The 21,380-nt window shown below is 33.9% G+C and overlaps 1 protein-coding gene across 1 annotated transcript in view; it reads left to right on the top strand.

The window, feature by feature from the left end:
* The window catches only part of LOC140450356 (uncharacterized), a 47,130-nt gene that overhangs the window by 5,158 nt on the left and 20,592 nt on the right, over positions 1-21,380 (top strand). Inside the window, exon 2 of the mRNA XM_072543947.1 lies at positions 6,707-8,548. Coding sequence (XP_072400048.1) covers positions 6,707-8,548 — 1,842 coding nt within the window. The remainder of the gene's footprint in view (positions 1-6,706; positions 8,549-21,380) is intronic.

The raw sequence follows: 21,380 nt of genomic DNA, 5'->3' as shown, positions 1-21,380 counted from the left end.
TTGGAAAGAGAGGACCAGGGAGAAGAAGAATATCTTGGCTTCAAAACCTGAGAAAGTGGTTTAATACATCGACAACCGGACTATTCAGAATAGCAGCAAGCAAAGTTAGGATAGCCATGTTGATCGCCAACATCCGGAACGGATAGGCATCGTAAGAAGAAGAAGATCGTTGTTAATACAGAATTCTACTTCTTTCCATTAATAATATTTTAATAGCGTATAATATATAGACCCAGCAGTTGGCTATGCTTGCTATATATTCGGGGTAAAAAAACTAGTTGTAAAATTGTATTTAAATGATTTAATAAACACAAGAAAAAATTTAATTGAAATTGTTAAGCATTCAGTATAATGTAAATTGATTTATTCATTAAATAAACTAAATGTCTTTACTACAATCAACACATAAGCCTACATAAACTACAATTTCCGCAGCCACTAACAAGACACATAAATGGCATTTAACTAAACTGTATTAAGTAAATCACCCTCAAAAATTTAAAATAGTTAAAACGATGTTTTGATTATATTTGTTAACCTCGTAAAAAATAGTGAACGTTTCGTTCAACTTCGTATCAAAAGAGTAAACGACAATAAAGGGAATCAATCATATTTATGACACTATGTACACAATTGGCCGGATCTATTTGTTTTAGAGCTGATGTACCTAATTTTTCCTAATATGTGCCTTTTTTAAGGCACAGGTCGCACTTGCCATTGTCAACGCTGGTAGTAACGCTGCTTGCTGATGCTTGAAGTAAAACTTTAAACTTAGAAGCCAAATAATAGCAATTAAAAAGGGACAAACCCACTTAGCAGACCACCGCTACCAAAAATAAACCCTTGTAAGAACCTAGGTGCGCTGTTACAAAATGTGAACACTGAAGCTCTACACAATTATATCGTAAAAGTCCACACATTGGAATATTTGCATATGCTGATTTACTGTGCAACAACAGCAATTGCTAATATTATGGGCATTAAGATCAGAACATGACGAGGTATTAATATCGAAAGAACTGAAAACAGAATTGCACTCTGGGGAAAAAGACTGCTGGGGTAGATTGAATTATTGCGTAGGGACATTGGACAAATAACAGAATTCATTCGAGGAGTAAGTAGAAAAATCATCAAGAGACCTGAAGAAATATTGCTGAACACTCTTAACACACTGAGCACTCTTACAATATGATAAAGAAAACAACTTACCTTAACAATGCATGGACCCATTAAAACAAAAACTCTCTGTGTATTCAGGCGGTGAGATACAAAGTTAGCAACAACCGGAAATGCGACGATATACTTTTTGAGCAAGCAGAGAAGGAGTTTCATAGGAAACTTAATTCCACTGTGGAAGATGAAAATAAATCATACCAAACCAACAAGAAATTAATGAGTTTTGGGGAAATCAACTTTTAACGCCAGCTGCCCATAACACCAATGCTGGATGGATTGAAGACACAACGAACAACTGTCAACATTACAATAATATTCCTTACGAACCCTTCACAACTGAAGAAGTCTCAAATACTATCAAAGAGCTTTATAACTGGAAATCTTTTGAATCAGATGAAGTTTAAAACTTCTGTATAAAGAAGTTTTGGAGTATTCGTGAGTGTTTGTCAATGTTGATTAATTATGTTATCTCTAATCCGCAGGAAATACCATCATTTCTTACACAGGGAACCACTTATGTAATACTGAAGGATCAAAATAACACCCAAGATCCAGCCAAGTACCACCTAATTACTTGTCTTCCAACTTTGTACTAATTGGTCACATCCTGTGTAGCCCGGCGTATCTACCAACACTGTACTCTAATCAATATCATGGAGCCTCAACAGAAAGAATACGCTAGGGGCTCCATGAGTTACAAAGAACAAATTATTATCGACTCAGTCATTTCTAATCAGGCATACACCAAAAAAAGGAACATTTTTACTGCCTTCATTGACTACAAAAAGGCCTTTGATTTAATGTCGCATGAATAGCTTATAGATATATTAAAAATATGTAAATCGATGATAATATAGTGACCTTTTTAAAGCATATGACGACAGAGTGGAAGACCCAAATTCACCTTCAAATACCTGGTGAAAACAATATCAAAACTAAAGATTTCCTAAATAACCGGGGCTTTTTCCAAGGAGACCCGTTGAGTCCACTTTGGTTCTGTCTAGCGATGAACCCACTATCGCAGCTACTGAACTTATCTGACTCAGGCTTTAGCATCAAAAATAACAATACTATTATGGCGAAGCTTATTCATCTGTTGTATATGGATAATTTTAAATTAATGACTTCCACTCGAAACCACATAAATCAGATGCTAAAAAGTATAGACACTTTCTCAAATAATATAAGTATGCACTTTGTACTCGACAAGAGTTGTATACTAAATATATGCCGAGAAAAAGTATTGAGGCAATGGGTGAAAATGTTATGTACAAATATCTCAGAGTTACGAAAAATTGACCACAAACTAATAAAATTCGAACGTCTGAGTTTTTGCGAAAAGTAAGAAAGCTAAATCAGTCATATTTTAATAGCAAAAATTTGTTTAATGGATTAAATACCTACGTCTGATCCGCGCTTAGCTCGTTTGGTATTATAAAGTGGTTAAAAACGGATATAAAAAGTCTTCAGCGGAAAGCAAGAACACTTCTCACAATCGCACAAAACATCATGCGCGCAGTGCAGTAGAGAGAACAACATTAACCGCTGTATCTAGTGGGAAGAGGACTTATCGACATAGGTTAGCAACTGGATAAACAGGCTGCTAATTTAAGAACCTGTTTTCAAACGCAGGTTAAGGCATGCACTTTATATCGCACAATTTGCGCAGTTGCCACTTGAACTAAGGGAACAAAAAATACGGGTTAATCACCTCACTAAGCAAGAAAAAATTCTCACCTGGATGAGTAAACCTCTGCTTGACAATACAGCGTCGAACTATTGGTTGACATCAGGAAAGCCCAAAACGGCAAATGCCGATATGAATGCAAAGGCCAAGAAACCATCCAACATCTTACCGGTGGCCTAACAGGAGTTTGAAGGTACTGATTATAAAAAACGTCATGATTCAGTAGGGAAGATTATTCACCAGGAATTAGCCAACAAACTGGGACGACTTTTCCAAATTGACCATCTTTCTTATTATCAATACGTCTCTGACAGAATGCTTGAAAATGACAACTACAAGCTATACCGGGACCCCACTGTGCTCAGAGGTCAACTAGTGGTACATAATAGAGTTATGTGTAGAGTTATGGCTCATACTAGTTAATAAACTTACTAGGTAAACAACACTAATAGATGTAGTGATACCTAATAACAATAATCCGTGGGTTTAATGCAACGAAAAGGTCGCCAAGTATAGAGATCTAGAAATACAAACAAGAAGACAGTGGAGAATAGAAAGTACCCAGACAGTACCTAGTATTCTATCTACTACTGATGTTACTCCGAAAAACCTCCTAGAAAACATAATACAACTAAGTCCAAGAGAAAACCTCTATAAGACCATGCAGAAAGCTGTGCTACTCGCGATGTCCAGATGCGTACGAAATTTTTTGGGAGATACTCCAACGTACCAAGTCACCTAGGGCTCGATAACACGAAAAGAGTCCCACCTGAGCTCAATCCTTTTGACAGCGTAGGAATCTGCGATGAGTGAATTTTCCCCTTAGAGGGAGTGTAAGCATTATGACTAAATCTGGGCAATAATAAAATACAAACATGGACCATATAAAATTAAAACTGTTGAACTAAAGTCAAAGATTACAGCTTTGAAGCAAATCTCTTGCTTTGGGAGTGAGTTGTGAATTTCTTGTACGCTACCTGTAAATTTGGTAGCAGGACATTCCAAGACTTAAAATTTCTGATGTTTTATTATTTTGTTAAAGTAAGTTTATTGACGTTTCAATTTCCACTTCTCTCTCCACTTTTCTCTCCACGGAAATCGTTCTTAAAATACAAACATTAGTAAATACAAACGTTCTTACTTTAACCCTTAGTTGTGGCTTATTCCCATTTAAATAGTAATTACTTTAAAATGCCACAAGAAAATAGCTTCAGAACAATATTTCTTAAAGTATCTGCTAACAGTATTTAGATCTGATTCTATGGAGGTTTTCTTCATTTTTTATATTATCTTTTTGAGCTTCTAGGAGCATGATAGTAGTCGGTATATCTAATGTATAAATATTAAAAAGAAAGGCAGAATAACTGACTCCCTCTAAGGGGAAAATTCACTCATCGCAGATTCCTACGCTGTCAAAAGAATTGAGCTCTGGTGGGACTCTTTACGTGTTATCGAGCCCTAGGTGACTTGGTACGTTGGAGTATCTCCCAAAAAATTTCGTACGCATCTGGACATCGCGAGTAGCACAGCTTTCTGCATGGTCTCATAGAGGTTTTCTCTTGCCGCTTTGGATCCTACTAAAATAGGTGGGTTTACATCAGCATCAAAAAAACCGTAATAGTTGTTCTATGTTTTTATATCCAACTAACCCACAGGAAATAACTAGTGTAGTCGAAAGTTTTAAATCCAAACACAGTTGTGGTTTTGATCAGATTTCCCCTAAGTTATTAAAACAATGCATTCATGTTCTCGCAGATCCACTGACGGATATTTGTAATGCCTCTTTTCAACAAGGAATATTTTCTAGTATGTTTAAACTATCTATTGTAGTCCCTTTTTTTAAAAGTGGTGATAAAGATGACCTTAACAACTATCTTCCCAATAAGTCTCTTATCTGTGTTTTCAAAGATAATTGAAACTCTGGTTTATACTAGAATGAACGCATTCCTAAAAAAGCATAGTATCTTGCATAATTTTCAACATTGATTTACATCTTCTAAGTCTACAACTACAGCTCTTGCAAATTTCGTCAGCTTAGTGTTGGATGCTTTGGACAGACGAGAGAAGGCATGTGGTTTATTTCTCGATTTGTCCAAGGCTTTTGACACTTTGGATCATAATTTGTTGCTAATAAAACTTGAGGGGATTGGTATTCGTGGTGTAGTTCTAAAATGGTTTACTTGCTACCTAGAGAATACAAGACAAAAAGTGAAGATAACATCTAATGAACTTGTAAACCAATCAAACACATTAGATATCCATTATGGTATCCCTCAGGGTATTGTATTGGGTCCTCTACTTTTTATAGTATTTATTAATGATATAGCTTTGGTAACTAATTCACTGACTGGGGTTAACATCATCAGTTATGCGGATGATACCAACATTCTAGTCACAGGAACGTCTGATCAAAATTTGCAAAATAAAACTACACAGATACTATCCACCATCAACAGTTATTTCTTATCCAACAAATTAGTTTTGAATGAAGAGAAATCAAAGTATATGATTTTCACGTCAAATAATTTATTAAACCATCAAGCCACTATAGAAGCAGCAATAGATAAAACAGATGAAACAAATAGCGCATGTTATGCATTGAAAATTCTTTCACGTCTCTTTCATACATCAATATTAAAAGCAGTATACTTTGCCCACTTTTACTCAATAGCCAAATATGGCATTGAAGTCTGGGGTTGTACCTCTGAATTAGAGCAGATATTCGTACTTTAGAAAAGAGCTATTAGGATAATGTATAAAATGAAATTTAGAGATTCTTGTAAAGGCATCTTTAGACAAAACAATATTCTTACAATTCCTGGTCTGTATATATTTTCTTGTATAATGTACATAGCAAAATTTATGAATTTAATAAATTTCAATTTAACCATGTTTATTCAACAAGATTCAGAGACAATCACTTTATGCTTCCACAACATCGTTCTGTTTTGTTGGAAGGTAGCACACATTATGCAGCCATAAGTTTCTTTAACAAATTACCAATAGATATACGAATGAATTTACATCAGCCAAACTTTCGGAGGTGTGTACATCAATACATTTGTGAGCTAGAGCCATATTCTAAAAATAACTTTTAAGTATGTTTTATCGTGTTTATTAATTTATATATTTTTAAGATGTATGTCTGTAACTTTGACTTGTCTCATACATGTACTTTGTATAATGTCGCATGTGATCAATAAATTTGACTTGACTTGACTTGACTCTTGTGGTAGGCCATTTCCTATGTTTCTGAAATTACTACTCTTCCCATTGAAGTATATTTAAAAAAGTCTTTCACTTAACTGTTAACAAAGGACGACATGGTACCATCTGGTATATTTAAAACAAAAGACCTGTATTTCACACTATCTCGTAGGCGCAGATCAGGTCTATGAAAGCTACTACAGTTTTAAGTTTTTTTGAAAATCCAAGCGTTGTTTCTGAACGACCGGTTTATTTCACATAAAAATGACTAATGAACATTTTTTGTCCAAAATGATCTCAGCTACATTTCTTGTTTAAAACATTTTTCTACGGCGTGCATATTCTGGATAAATTAATGTTTTCCGTTCCCTCCCCTCTACGAGGTAGATTTTAGGGGAAGCCTGGGAGTAAGAGTAGTAAACTTTTTGCATATTTTATGTGGTCTTAAAATTGACATACTTAGCAAAATTATTCTTGTTCGTATATTTTTTAGAATTTTAGTATCATTTTCGTCTCTGACGAATAGAGTTTTATTTTTTTAAATATTTAGAAATTAAGTTAAAATAATATACATATCTAGTATTAAATCTCGTTCGCAAAGTACATATACGACTAAACAAAATATTTTGGTTTTAGGTTAGTTTATTTTTGATATACTTCACAACTTCAATTTCTGGTATTGAAGTTCACACACCCGAAGTAAAAGAAAGAGGAGCAGAATTCAATTCCCCAGAAAGGGAAGGTCTACGAGTGACCCGTAAATCTGAAGACACTTATCCTGCAGTTGCCTACGTCCCTCACAAATTCAACTACCAGTTGGCGAAACAGCAGGATTACCTTAAACAACGATACGCACAGCAACAACTGATCGACGTAGAGAAGATTGCGGCAATTCATAGAAATCCCTCAAAGAAAAATAAAAATATCGAAATTTTAAAACAATTACATCTAGATTCTGCAGAACCCCATACAGCATATGAATGGCAACCCACAGAATCCGCTTCTAAAAGCAGACACCAAAGAAGTTCTGGGAATAGTAAGACGCTAGACTATATTCCTATAAGAATCAAAACAGCGAGAAATTCAGACGATAAAATAAAAAATAAAAAGGAAGAAGCAGAGAGTCCAATAAGAAGAAAAGATGAAAACGATCCAGGATTTGGGGGGCAAATTATTTACTTGGATCCTCGAATCCTAAAGCAATTATTAGACCTTAAAAATAAGCGTACTCAAATTCAAAGCAGATCATTTAACGAACATTCTGCTGCAGTTGACGCCAACTCACTGAACGAACTTATTGGAAAAAATCCTCATGTCCAACTAGAAAGCTTGAAAAGACTATTACATCAGTCCCAACAAACAAAATTTGTACCAGTAATAAGTCAGGCACATGCTTTTCATCAAAAGGATCACACTCCTATTACAGAAAGAACTGTTGACGTACCCAATCCCCAGTCAAAACCTAACATAAAAGTAGAACATGAGGATTCTTTAAAAGTTCCTCAAACACAGCAAGTTGTTACGAAAGAAACTTTTGAAAAAATTCAACAACAATTAGATGCAGCGTCCAAGTTTCAAGTTCAGAAAGCATTAGAGCAAGCACAGCAAGCTGCACACGCCCATGTTGCAGCCCAACATAAAGCAATAGAACAAGCACAGAGAGCTATTTTTGAAAAAGTACAAAAATCGCTATATGAAAGTCCCCAAGCTTTACGATTGATTCGTCCAGAGGAATCAGATGTAACGACGCATATAAACGTACCAGTACAACATCAACAAGTTATTTATTCTACCCCTGTACCAGTTCAGACAGAACAACATCAACCAGATTTTACACGTCACTTAAATACTCAACCACAGCAGCATCAGCCAGTATATTCAACACCATTGCCACCTGTAGTAGTGTCCCCTGTACATGATATACAAATACCAACTTCAAAAGTACATATAACAAAATATAATACAGCTTTAACTACTGCAGGACCAACAGTTTTACACAACACCATTGAATCTACTCAAAAGCTACATCAAATAGTTCAGAATGAAAATCGCCAGGAACCAGTTCTACATAATGTTCGCATAATACAAGTAACGCCTATTCCAACACATGGACCAAAGCATATTTTAATACAACCACAATTGAAACATTTAGTTTTAACCCAAAAACAAGCACCACAGTACCAAACCAAAAACGTAGAGCATTACGCTCCTAATCATCTTCACCAAACTGCCGCGCAATTACAAGCTGAAAAAATTTTACTTCAACAGGTGCAATCTCATAACAACGCTATCCTAAATAGTAATAAAAATGTGAACAGGTATGTAGGTCAAAAAGTTCCAGCACATGCATTCGAAGAAGAGACAGCTGAAAAAGAAGCGCAGCCATCCGCAAATGCTTATCAACATATTTATTTGGACCACAAAGAAGCAGATAATAGCGTTGATCCACAACTAGAACATAAAGAAGAAAACGAAGAAGTAAGTAAAAACAAAATTTTTATATGTAATAGTTGTTTTGATAGGAAAAAACGTAATATTAATAACGATAAAATAAATATTAGTAATCACAGGATAGCTAATAGTTCAGATGAGTACATAGAGTATTACGAGTATTATGATGATGAATCTAATAAAATACTAGGAACGGTCAAAATTAATAAAACTATAACACCCAATAATAACTCTTTGCATGAAAATAGCACATTTACAAATGATTTTGAATATTATTACGAATATTATGACGATGAACCTGACAAAAATAATAAAACGTTCCAATTTAATGCAACAGATTTTGCAATAGGTTTAACATCTGAAGATAAACCAGTATCTGAGATGTTAACTTCATTCGGTAATACTTTTCTACCCACTAATAAAAATGATAAATTTGATACTGATCCTTCACTTTATTATTTAAATGACTACTTTGAAGTTAATATGGGAACTGATGTAAATCACCACTATGACGAAACTCTATCTGATAATGATGATTTTGCAAATGGTAATAATTTCCATTCCCAGATTTCAAAGAGGTATTACCATTCTTATCCTAAACCTCAGAGTGTATACCATTATCCTGCGAAAATTCCAGTTCATCCCGTTCATAAGCCGGGATCTGATTGTAATCCTGTAGTAATTGTTAATAATAATAAATCACCTAGTTATCCTAAAAGAAAGAGGAAGTGGAGGAGGAAGAAGAAACGTCATCACAGACGTAATTCTCATGTAAAAGTACCAATTAGGTACCCTACTTTTGAAGAAGTAGAACACAAAGTAAACAAAGCGTTGTCCAAAATGAAGGTTAGAATATAACCTTGCTTTTTTGTAATTATTGCAGGAATTTGTTGACTTTTTTCCCTTTTTCATCCAAAATCTGTCAATTCTTATCTTTACTTGTGTTCTATACTTCTCTGCTCATGGTATACAAATATTCTTCTTCTTCTTCTTTTTTTTATGTAGACATGACTCTGTCTATTTTTCAATGTGTATCCAGTAAGTTGTCGTTCTATCGTTTTCATGGTCTTCCTACTGATCGTCTTCCTATTGGGGAACCGTCTCTTGCCGTCTTTACTACTCTATTTGTTTTTATTCGGCTTATATGATCGTTCCATTCTACTCTTCTATTTCTTACCCAGTACTTCATGTCCTTCACTTTGAATCTACGTCGTATATCTTTACAGCTAGCTCTGTCCCATACTATCTTATCAAGTGTTTTCATCTCTGCTGTTTCTAACATCCTTTTTGTCTTCTCTGTATCAGGTCTTGTTTCTGCCGCGTACCTATTATGTCATTATTAGCCTGATGACTGTTTTGTAAATTCTGCCTTTCGTTTTTTTCCCGATATTTTTATTTCTCCATTTATTTCCTTATTTGGGCAGCCTGCGGCTCTGTTTGCTCTATTCACTTGATCTTCCACTTCGGTTTAGAGCTTTCCGTAGATAGATAATGTGATGCCTAGATATTTAAACTCCATCACTTCTTCTATTATCTGATTCCAGCTCCAATTTACATCTTAGTAAATTTGCTGTTGTAAAAATGCATTTTGACTTTTTTGGGGAAATTAACATGTTAAATTTTCTGGCGGTTATATTAAATTGGTACAGCATATGTTGTAAATCATCTTCATTTTGAGAGAGTAGTATTGCGTCGTTTGCATAGCAGATTATTTTAAGTTGTTTTTCTCCCATTTAGTATCCTTATTTAGCTCTTATTCTTATATTAATAATTCTTTAATATAAATTTTGTTAAACATACATTTTTTTAGACCTATAAAATCTGTTGACTTACAATATCTTCTTGTAGTGCCTGTCCATTTCGGATATTGGCGACCATCATGGCAATATGTATTTTGCAAACTGCTGCTCTGAAAAGATTTGTGGTTGTTGTGTTGAACCACGTACGTAGATTTTTCAGCCAGGAAATCCTTCGCTTTTCGCTTTCCTTGCCCTCGTTTTCCTTTTACTTTTCCTTGTAGTTCCTGTTCCTCATGATGTGACCGAGGTATTCGATTTTGTCTGTTTTTATTTTGGTTAACAACTCTTTTCCTTTTGGAATTCTTAATAAAACGTCCTGATTAGTAACGTGGTCGGTATAGAATATCTTCAGGATTCGTTAATAAAGCCACATTTCGAAAGCCTCAATTTTCTTGCAGGTAGCGTCTGTGAGAGTCCACGGCTCAACTCTATACAACAGTATAGAAAAGATGTAACATCGTAGTAACTTAATTTTTATGGGTACCGATAATTCATGACATTTGAATAGCGTAGCCATTTTTTGAAATGCAGATCTTGCTTTCCCTATCTTACATTTGATTTCTAGGGAATGGTCTCTGTTCCTTCTTAGAGATTATCATATATTTTGTTTTCTTACTCTTTAGTGAAAGTTCATATCTCTGACTCACTTCTGTGATTCTATTCTTAACTCCTGGAGGGCTTCATAATTGTCAGCGAATACCACTGTGTCATCCGCGTATCAATTCACATCTCTACTTGGCTGAAATAGCACTTGTATGCTAAAGAGAGCCTCTCTCGTACCCAATACGTTCCGAAAACCAAACTGTGTAGGGCTGATTTTTTCTTCGCATAGTCTATATATCCTTTGATGTATGATTTTTAGAAATACCTTTAAAATGTGGCTAATTAAGCTGATGGTCCGGAAATCATTGCAGGATATTAATTTTGTTTTCTTTGTTAGAGCAATAAACGTTAACTTCAGCCATGATCTGGGTATTTCTCCGTTTAAATATATGCCATTGAATATTTTTGTTAGTCGTTGAGTACCGTCGGTTAAATAGCTTTATGAATTCAGCATATGCATTGTCAGGCCCAGGAGCTTTGCCATCTTTTAGTTATAATATTGCTTTTTCCACTTCATCTGATGTGATTGGTAAGTGGTCATTACATATGTAGGACGGAGGTTGTTCAGACCTATTATCATCAAAAAGTTCTTGTATTTATTTGGTGCATATGCATATTTCCTCGTTTTTATCTGTGATGATGTTCCCCTGTTGATCTTGCAGTTTGCTAGCTGTGTTGGATTTTTGAAGACCAGCTGCTTGTTTTACCTTTTTATGCATATTAAATGTATCGTGTTTTTCTTCCAACAACTCTACATCTTCACACTGTGTTTTTAACCAATTTTCTTTGGTCTTTCGTATTTCGGTTCTTAGTTGCCTCTGAATATTTTTGTACAATGTTTTCTTTTTTCTTACATAAGTTGCAGTATATTGCCATTCATCCAACTTTTCCTCTTCTCTTTATTTTCTATTAGATGTTCTTCTCTGATTTTATTAAAGGTTTCACATATATTCTGGAGTAATTCTTCTGGATCATATGTTTGCTCCATGTTACTTAGCTTTTCTGAAAGAATCCGTGCGACTGTCTTCTTTGCTTCCTTATCTTTTAGTCTTCTCATATCACATTTTTTGTTACTATTATTTTTTGTAACCTTTTTAAATCCAATCCTAAATTAACCAATAACAGGAATATGATCTGAAGACACGTCAGCACCGGGGGAACTTTTAACTGATAGGTATATAGGTAAGTTGATTCCTTATTATGTTTCATGGTTAATCTTGCGAAGAGACTCAAGCATACAAACGTCTTGGTGGTAGCTTGAAGAATATATTTACTACTGCAAATTCTTCTTCCTCTACAAATAGTTTTAATCTTTCTTCCCTTTCATTTCTCTTCCCTAGACCAAAATCAGCAATTAATTCACCGCTTGTCCCTTTATCAATTTTCTCATTCAAGTCACCCATAATAATAGTTATATCTTCTTACTTACTTTATAAGAGAATAAAACAGGTCAACATGAATTTTGAATCCGAGTTCTGTACCTCAGGTTTTTATTACTTATTCCTAACTGAAAAAAGAAAATCTATTTTTATCTAATAAAGTTTGCTTTTGAACTTACCAGAACGAAATTTCAAATTGTATCAAAAAGCTCAATTTTCTAATTTAAATTATATTTAAAAGCAAACAAAATTTGAATTAAATATTTTAATTAACTTTAAAGAATATACATAACATAGTATTAAATATAATGACAATAGTCTTTGATTTCATCATCTACCTTAAACAGTGCAAATAAAAACTGTGCAATTTTATGGACAAACCTTAGCTGGAAGCCAGTGCGGTTAATTTGCGGTTACCCCTTTGTTTTGTCTTCTTGGATGACCATAGTTTATAACTGGGCTGACTGTATTTCCATAAGGCAATTACTCCGATGGCAACAATTGAAGTAGTAGCTTCAGTAACCAATCTTCTTCTTCTGCCAGTGTCTATCCTCTATGGATGTTGGCCATGGCACAATGGCCCATCGTATTTTATTAGCAGCGGTTCGAAATAGGTCTGTGGTGGTCATACCTGTCCACTGTCTCAAATTCTTAAGCCAGGATATTCAGCGGCGTCCTAGTCCTGTATTTCCTTCTATTCTCCCTTCTAATATCAATAGTAGTATTCTGTATTTATTTTCATTTCTCACTGTATGTCCGAAGTATGCTAACTTTCTTTCTTTAATGGATTTCAATACTTGCAACCACATCTCGATAGGACCACATCTCGAAAGACTGCAACCGTCTTCAAGACGCATCAGTGAGTGTCCATACCTCTGCTCCATACATAAGAACAGAAAACACATAACAATTAAGGATTTTGAGTCGGAGATATAAGTTCAAGGTTAAATTGCAGAGAAATTTCTTCATCTGTTGAAAGGCACTCCTTGTTTTTTCGATCCTACATTTAATCTTGTATTAGTGATCCCAGCTGTCTGTGATGTTGCATCCTAGGTATGTTATTTTTTCTGTTCTATGCAATACCTCATTGTCTGCCACAAACTTTGCATCTGTATCTTGGTTTTTGCTTATGATCATAATTTTCGTCTTCTTATTATTAAGTTTCATTTCATATTTTCTACCGATGTTGACTACTTGATCTATCAGTCTTTGTAATCCTTCAGCACTATCCGCAACAAGGACAGTGTCGTCTGCATATCTTAGATTATTTTTTACTTCACCGTTAACAATCACGCCATCAGTCGTTTCTCCCAAAGCTTCTCGAAACAGATGTTCAGAGTACGCATTAAACAGCAAAGGCGAGAGTATGCAACCTTGTCGTACTTCTCTTTGTAGTGGGACTTCATCGGATAATTTATTGTCTACTTGAATCTTGGCTACTCGTTTCCTAAAGAGATTGGCTATTATTCTTATATCCTTGTCATCGATGTTTGCGATTCGCAAAGTTTCAATAAGCCTCTCATGCTGTACAATGAAACAGGCAAAGAGATCTGTATTAATCTTGTTCATTGTATCAATACTTGTATGCTAAAAAGTGCTTCTCTTGTGCCAAGACCGCTGCGAAATCCAAATTGTACATCAGTAATACCCTTCTCCAATTTCTAGTAACCAATAGTGACTGCCAATGTGTATATTTGACGGACTGCCATTCTGTACCATTTTATTCTTCTTCTAAAGTTTTTTCTCTTGTATGTTAACTCCACCAACTGAGATTTTAATTTGCTTACGACTGGATCTCTGCACTATTTCAGCGGAGAGGTGGTGGGGGCTTTTAGATAACCAACTACAGCCGTTTCTACTCCTTTGCTAGTTGTAAGTAAGGTGATGTTTCTAGTCTGAGCTATACATTTCGGGTACAGTTTTAGGAAGCTGACTCTTTCAATGATTCGTTTTGTTCTGGACCCATCACATATGACGGATATATGAATCGTGGTTAAAGTTATTACTTACCACAGATTGGGAGTGCCCATCTTATTCCAATCTGGCTCTAAGGACCATGTACAGAATATTTACGAGATTAGCGTTCTTTACACGAGGCAATAAAATTCATTGTTTAATCGATCCATTACTTTTAAATTTTTCGTTTTAATTCTTCCTAGTTTAGTTTTAGTGAGTTTTTGAAGTATACTTTAAATATTACTTGAAATGTTTGATATCTCTAAGCACATGTTTGTGGAATTGAAGTTCACTATAATATAAAAACTGTTACACTAATGTGAACTCTATAAAATACTTTTTATATAATATAAAAATACATCTGACATTCATCAACCATCAAAAACTAAAATTTTACTTATAAAAAATAGAGAATGTCTAAAAGAATACTTTTGAAGATCTTGCTTAAAATTATTAAAAATTTTTAAACCATTTTAGTACACTTTTCTAATTTAAACGTTTATTTTATAGTGTGTTATCTATTATATCAAAAAATATTTATTTATTTATTATTTAGGTTTATAACAGGTTACTTTATTATTTCTTCTGTTTATGTTAACTAATTTGTAAACCATACAATCACTACAATAATTGTAAGACACCTTTTTTTAAAGGGATCGTATTTGTAGAATGAAACAGATTTAAAACAAACTATCAAAAACTTAGTTTTGCTTTAAACTTCTAACAAAAATATAATGTGTGGAAAATAAACATTTATGTTTATGGAACTTGAAATTTATTTATTTTTATTATTGACTACTTACTGAAAAAACAAATACCAACTAACATTCACCTTAAAACTAATTGTTTAAGACTTAGAATGAACCTGGACTTGGTAATCTGGAATTAATTGTATATTTCGTTCATACAGGGTGCGGCATTGGTGCATGAAAGTCCAATTACTTATTTGTCGTATAAAATACGAAAATATATATATATATATATATATATATATATATATATATATATATATATATATATTAGATAAAAAATAATGAATTGTTTGCTTGTGTAAGTCTATTTCAAACCGGGTAATTAAAATAAATGACAGACTCATTGACAATCTATTTATTTAGTAAGTCATGAACGGTTTCGACCACTACAGTTTTCTGGTCATCATCAGGTCACTGGTAAAGTACAGTCTTTATAAAGCTAAAAAAATACATATTATAATACTACTAATTTAACTAAACCTTACATCAGGTATAAAAGATGCCAATATTACTTATGTTAGTTGGAAATTGAGGGGGTGGTTTTATATTGAATGTAAATGTGAAATTCCTTGTATCAGAATGTAAGTACTGTTTACTACTTATATTATTTTTATACTAATTTTACCTCGTAATTATCTTTTAAGCTACCTCGTATAACATTTCAAAACGTTATATTAAAAAAATGAGAACATCAAAAAAGGTCCAAAAATTTAAAATTATACAGGTAGTTCTATAAAAAAAGATTGTTCCACCCTGTCAATATGGGGTGCCCTGTATATTTGAAAATATTTATTAAGTATGGTCCTATCTACGCTTCAACTTTTACCTAAATATTTTTTTCGTATCTCCTCCGACAAATGCGTAGACTACATCACATAAATGCTGCACCCTGTATATATCTAAATTATTTAAAAAAAAATTGGTTTTAGAAGGAAAAACGCTCAATTTTTAAATGGTATTTAAAAATTGGGTTAAGGTTTTATATAATATAATTTAAAATGATTTTGCAAAATCAGATCAGGTAAGCGAGAAGTCTGTTCCACAAAAATTTATTTTGTTTTCAAAATCTTCATGAAATAAAGCGATAGAGACTATGTCTTAATTTCTCGGTGCGCTATTATGTCAAAACCATTATGTGTGCAACAGTAGATTTCGTCACCGCTAGAAGTGTTCTATATCTCGTACAAAAGATTTAATAATGTTCTCTCTTTGACGCTTTTATTCAACTAGTTGTTCGTAAACTTCGTGACAACATTAAGACCAATCTCATATCCAAATGCATAAAATCAAGTGGTAATTTGTTTACTATGAAGTAGTCTTTGAACAATATCTGAGCGTTTAAATTAAAGAAATGGAGTTGTTTGGCAATTGATATAACTACTGAGGTAAAGTTGTACCCCAAGTTGAACATCCGCTCACAATAGACTTCTCTTACATGTTTAACTTCAACGTGTACTCATTATCGATTTGAATTAGGTTAAGATAACACCAATAGATTCGAACGTTTGGATGTTTTACTAATTAGTTCAGTTTTTGCGTATAGCATAGACTATAAGATTTAGAATGTTGCTGCAACTGTCATTACCTACTCTCTTTTTTGGTTGTATTGTAAGTCAAAATTGATGAAATTCGGGAGATTATTGTTTAGCTGTTGTAGCGTCTTCAAGGAGTTGACATTTATTTTTATTCATGAGCGTAGTTGAGTGAATGTTTGGCCCTTGGATAAGAGAATATTGTTGGTACAAACTGTTCTTCAGCAATCAAAAGAACATTTTTACACGTTGACCAGGGACTGCTTGGTCCCTGAACTATTGTCGATATTTTTCTGAAACTTGTTTTAAGCTTGGTCTATTACTCCATCCATTTTCGCGTGTACGGAAATATTGCTCTATATCAGGAGTTCTCAAACTAGAAGGGTGCGCTCCCCCTGAGGGGCATGAGGACATGTCAGGGGGGCACGAGACAAGTCTTTCTAAAATTCTAAATTAACCATGATTTTTGGAAAATTAAAACAAACCACTGTAACATCTGACTTTACACATAAATTTGAAATCGAATGCTTGTAAGAATGGAATGTGAGCCGTTCAATGTGGCAATAGCGCACAGTTGACAACCAAGCGTTTCCAAGCACTGCCTCACTCCTTCCCTCTCACCAACAGACGCAGGCCAGCTAACCACAGCTGATCAATTGTGACTCAGTGTTTGAGATATGTCGGCCTAGCCTGCACGTATTTTTGCATTATAAAATCGTACGTGTTGTGAAATTGTAATTTTCGTAGTTGACTTTCATTGATTTCGTTGATTTGAGTGAGAGAAGTTATTGTATTCAAGATGAGCTCAGCAAAGAAACGCAAATATAATGATGATTATATCAAATATGAGTTTATTTGCATGCGTAAAAGTAATGTCGAACATTCTCAGAGTATAATTTGCTATGAAGTATTAAGTAATGATGCAATGAGAACTAATCGTCTTGAAAGACATTTATCATCCAAACATAACTCTTTTAAGGACAAACCAAGAATTTTTTTGCTACAAAATCTGAAAATTTAAAACGCATGAAGTTGGATAGTACTGGTTCTACGGTTCAGTCATCTGAAAGAGTGCTTGAAGCTTTATATGAGCTATCACTTCTAATTGCTAAAGAAAAGAAGAGCCATATTATTGAAAAAACGCTTGTTAAACCGTGTTTGTTAAAGGCAGCTGATATTATTCTTGGAATGCAGAGTAAGCAAAAGTTATCTCAAATACCTCTTTCTGACAATACTGTGAAACGTCGCATTGATGTGGCCATTGTTCGCATTGTTGAAGACATGCAAAACCAGGTAATCAATGCAGTAAAACAATCGCAACTTTTTGCTATTCAGCTAGACGAAAGTATAAACATAACACAATGTTCTCATTTAATTGTTTATGTTCGGTATATTGAAAACGAAAGAATGAAAGACGAGCTACTCTTTTCTACAGAGTTGGAGACCACGACAAAAGCTATTGATGTTATGAAAGCAGCGTCAGACTTTTTTGACAAACATGAACTCTCTTAACAAAAACTGATCGGTGTATGTACGGATGGCGCACCGTCAATGCTTGGTTCTCGCTCAGGATTTGTACAATTAGTACAAGAGAAAAATGCTGATGTGACTGGGATACATTGTGTTATACATCGACAAGCCTTGGCAGCAAAAACTCTTTAAAATAAACTGAATTCTGTCTTAAAGTTGTGTATTAAAGTAGGGAATTACATAAAAAACAGTGCGTTGAATACTTGACTGCTTACAAATCTTTGTGAATATTTAGGGAGTGATCACAAAACACTGCTATTTTATACAGAAGTACGATGGCTCAATGGCTCTCAAAAGGAAACGTTATTTGACCTTCGAGATGAAGTAATCACCTTCTTGGAAGAGCAAAAACAAAGTGAACTAAGCGTGGCCTTTAAAAAACATTGTACCCAAGTAATATTTTCTTATTTGTCAGACATATTTAACTCATTGAACAGCCTTAACCTAAAACTGCAGGGTAGAGATACAAAAATCAAATATATTTACTCCTCGTGATACGATCAAGATGTATATTGAGAACTTGCAACTTTGGAGGCGTAAAATATGAGCAAATCCCTGCAGTTATTCGAGTTTCCCTAAAGTAGAGTCAATCTCAGAAGAAACACTCTTCAAGGACATTTATGAAGGATCAAGTTTGAAAATCCAAATATCAAACCATTTGGAGAGCCTAATTGAAGAGTTCCAGAAATACTTCCCAAACACTTGTGAGGATAGTATTTTCAGAATGTCAATTGACCCATTCAATGTCAACATAGACTCCCTGTATGAATCACTTCAAGAAGATGCTTTGCAAATAAAACATGATTCCTCTGCCAAATACAACTTCCATATAATGGACAAACCTTCACTTTGGTTAAAATATTTCAAAGTGTATCCTAGTGTATCACGGGAAGCTCTTCGTTTATATTTGTGTTGTTCCTAGGCCCATACAATTTATTGTTAAGGGGTGCGGGGCGCGAGAAACTTTCATTTCAAAAAAAGGGGGCGTGGTACAAAAAAGTTTGGGAACCCCTACTCTATATAAATAAAATACAAATATAAATATAAAATATAAATACTTTTTTGCAGTGGTTTGAACCATTTTCTAGCCGATTTTAGTACTAGAGTAGCGTTAATATGGCAGTTAATAATAAATAAGTTACTATTTATTATAGTATAATAATATTATACTATCAAGCCTTATTTTACGATTTAAAAAGATATGTGTAGATCATAAAAGCTCATCCGCAATATTCTCAATGAAAGATTTTGTATTATTCTTTTTATCAATTTAACAATATTATTGTCTGAATTATATAAGTAATATGTGAATTTCATGTTGTGAGGTCTGACAAGAATGTAGTTTTTAAACCTACACTGATTTTTATTTATTCATTGCATCAATATCTACTTCCTCATTTGGCGCGTGCTGTGCATTATACAATATTAAAAATCCAAAGGTAGATAAAGATCTATCATATAATTTGTCTTTATTTTCTATATTAAGAAGCCTTTCTTACTATCTCCTAGCACAATAACTCTTTTATACTTTATGTCATTGATCTTTGACATTGTACTAAGCTGTGATCGTGATTACTGATTTCATAGAAAACGTGCATTCAAATAGTTTTTGCAATTACAGATTTAGAATCTATGATAAAAAAACATGTTGTTTCTTAACTACATCAGGAAATAATCATACCAATTTATATGAAGTGATTAACTTCTTATAAACGATATTTATCAATTTTTCACATTTGTAATTTGCTTCAATCGTACTATAGCTGATTAACAACTTTCACTAACAAATGCAATAAAAGTTTGTGTTATTTGTTTTTAATTTTGATTTACATACCATAATTAATTATCAGCATATTATAATACATATGAGATTAATCTTAAATAGAAAAGTGGATTTTTTGTATTAACCCCACTTTTATTACAATCTTTCTATATAATCTTAACCTAAATGTTTAGGTAGATAATATACTCCAGTCACTCGGGCTAGTCACCTCACAAATTTGTCATTCAAGTATACCAATTTACTTGAAATTTGGTGAGTTAGTGGGAAAGTGCTCAAATAACAAAAGTTTTATAACGTCGATGTGTGCTTCCGCTCCAGGGGTGGTTGTCACCCCTTCTCGGGGTGGAAATTATTTTGCACAAAATAGCCACGAAAATCGATAGAGGATTCCAAGTAACTTTTGTCCAAAACCAACCAAAAAAAACATTACTTAAAAACAACCATTAGTTATATTAGAATGGAACCGATATAAGTAAATACAGCACAATATTTGCAATGAAAGAAATAATACAAGAGTTAAATTTCGAGGTATTAACGCAATATTTGTCCTATTATATGTGGAAGCGAAACATGGAGATTACAGAATAAACACTGAATAAAAATAACGTCATGATCATCATCATTTTTTTTGCCTCGACAATCTTCTATGGATCCTGGCCTGCTCTAAGATTAGTCGCAATTCTGTTCGGTTTCTGGCACATCTTCTGATCTCTAGTATCCCTAAGTCGGTCTCAACTCCATCTAACCACCTAATTTATTCCTGTGGTTAGCTTTTTAGCAATCATAATGAACGTTTTAATGAACGTTACTACATTTGGTTTATTAAAGAGTTAGTATAATTCGAAATTATATCTTTTGCGCCACAGCCCTTGATCGTTTATAGCTTCAAATATTTTGAGGAGTATCTTACGCTCGAATGTTCCCAGAAGTCTTTCATCCTTCTGCGTTAGAGTCCATGCTTCCGCCTTGTATGTGAGGACCGGCTTTAGCAGTGTTTTGTATATAATAATTTTAGTTTTTCTTTGATTATTTCTTGAATAGAATTGTTTTTGTAGTCCATAGTATGTCCTATTTGTAAGGTTTATTCATCTTTTAATTTCTTCTTTGTTTTATTGGTAGTAGTCACTAGCGAGCCAAGGTATGTGAAGCTGTTAACACATTCAAAGATGTGACTTCCAAATGCTATCTCCCGTTCCTCATTTGCTATATCCTTAGTAATCAACATGTACTTGATTTTCTCTTCGTTGATGGCTAGAAAGAGGAGAACGGAATTCAGAAACGAAAGAGGAGAAAGACTTATCCAATTTTGCCAAGAGACGGATATGGTTGTAACGAATACATTTTTCAAATTACTTCCGAGAAGACTTTATACATGGAAAGCACCCGGTGATACCCCAGGGAAAATCATAAGAAACCAAATTGATTTTATCAACATAAACAAAAGGTTTAGAAATTCTATCACCTCAACAAAAACATATCCAGCCGCAGATGTCTTCTCAGATCATAGTCTATTGGTTGCAAATAT

This window comes from Diabrotica undecimpunctata, chromosome 9 (genome assembly GCF_040954645.1).
Source record: "Diabrotica undecimpunctata isolate CICGRU chromosome 9, icDiaUnde3, whole genome shotgun sequence".
NCBI lineage: Eukaryota > Metazoa > Arthropoda > Insecta > Coleoptera > Chrysomelidae > Diabrotica > Diabrotica undecimpunctata.
This window is presented reverse-complemented; position numbering and strand designations above follow the sequence as displayed.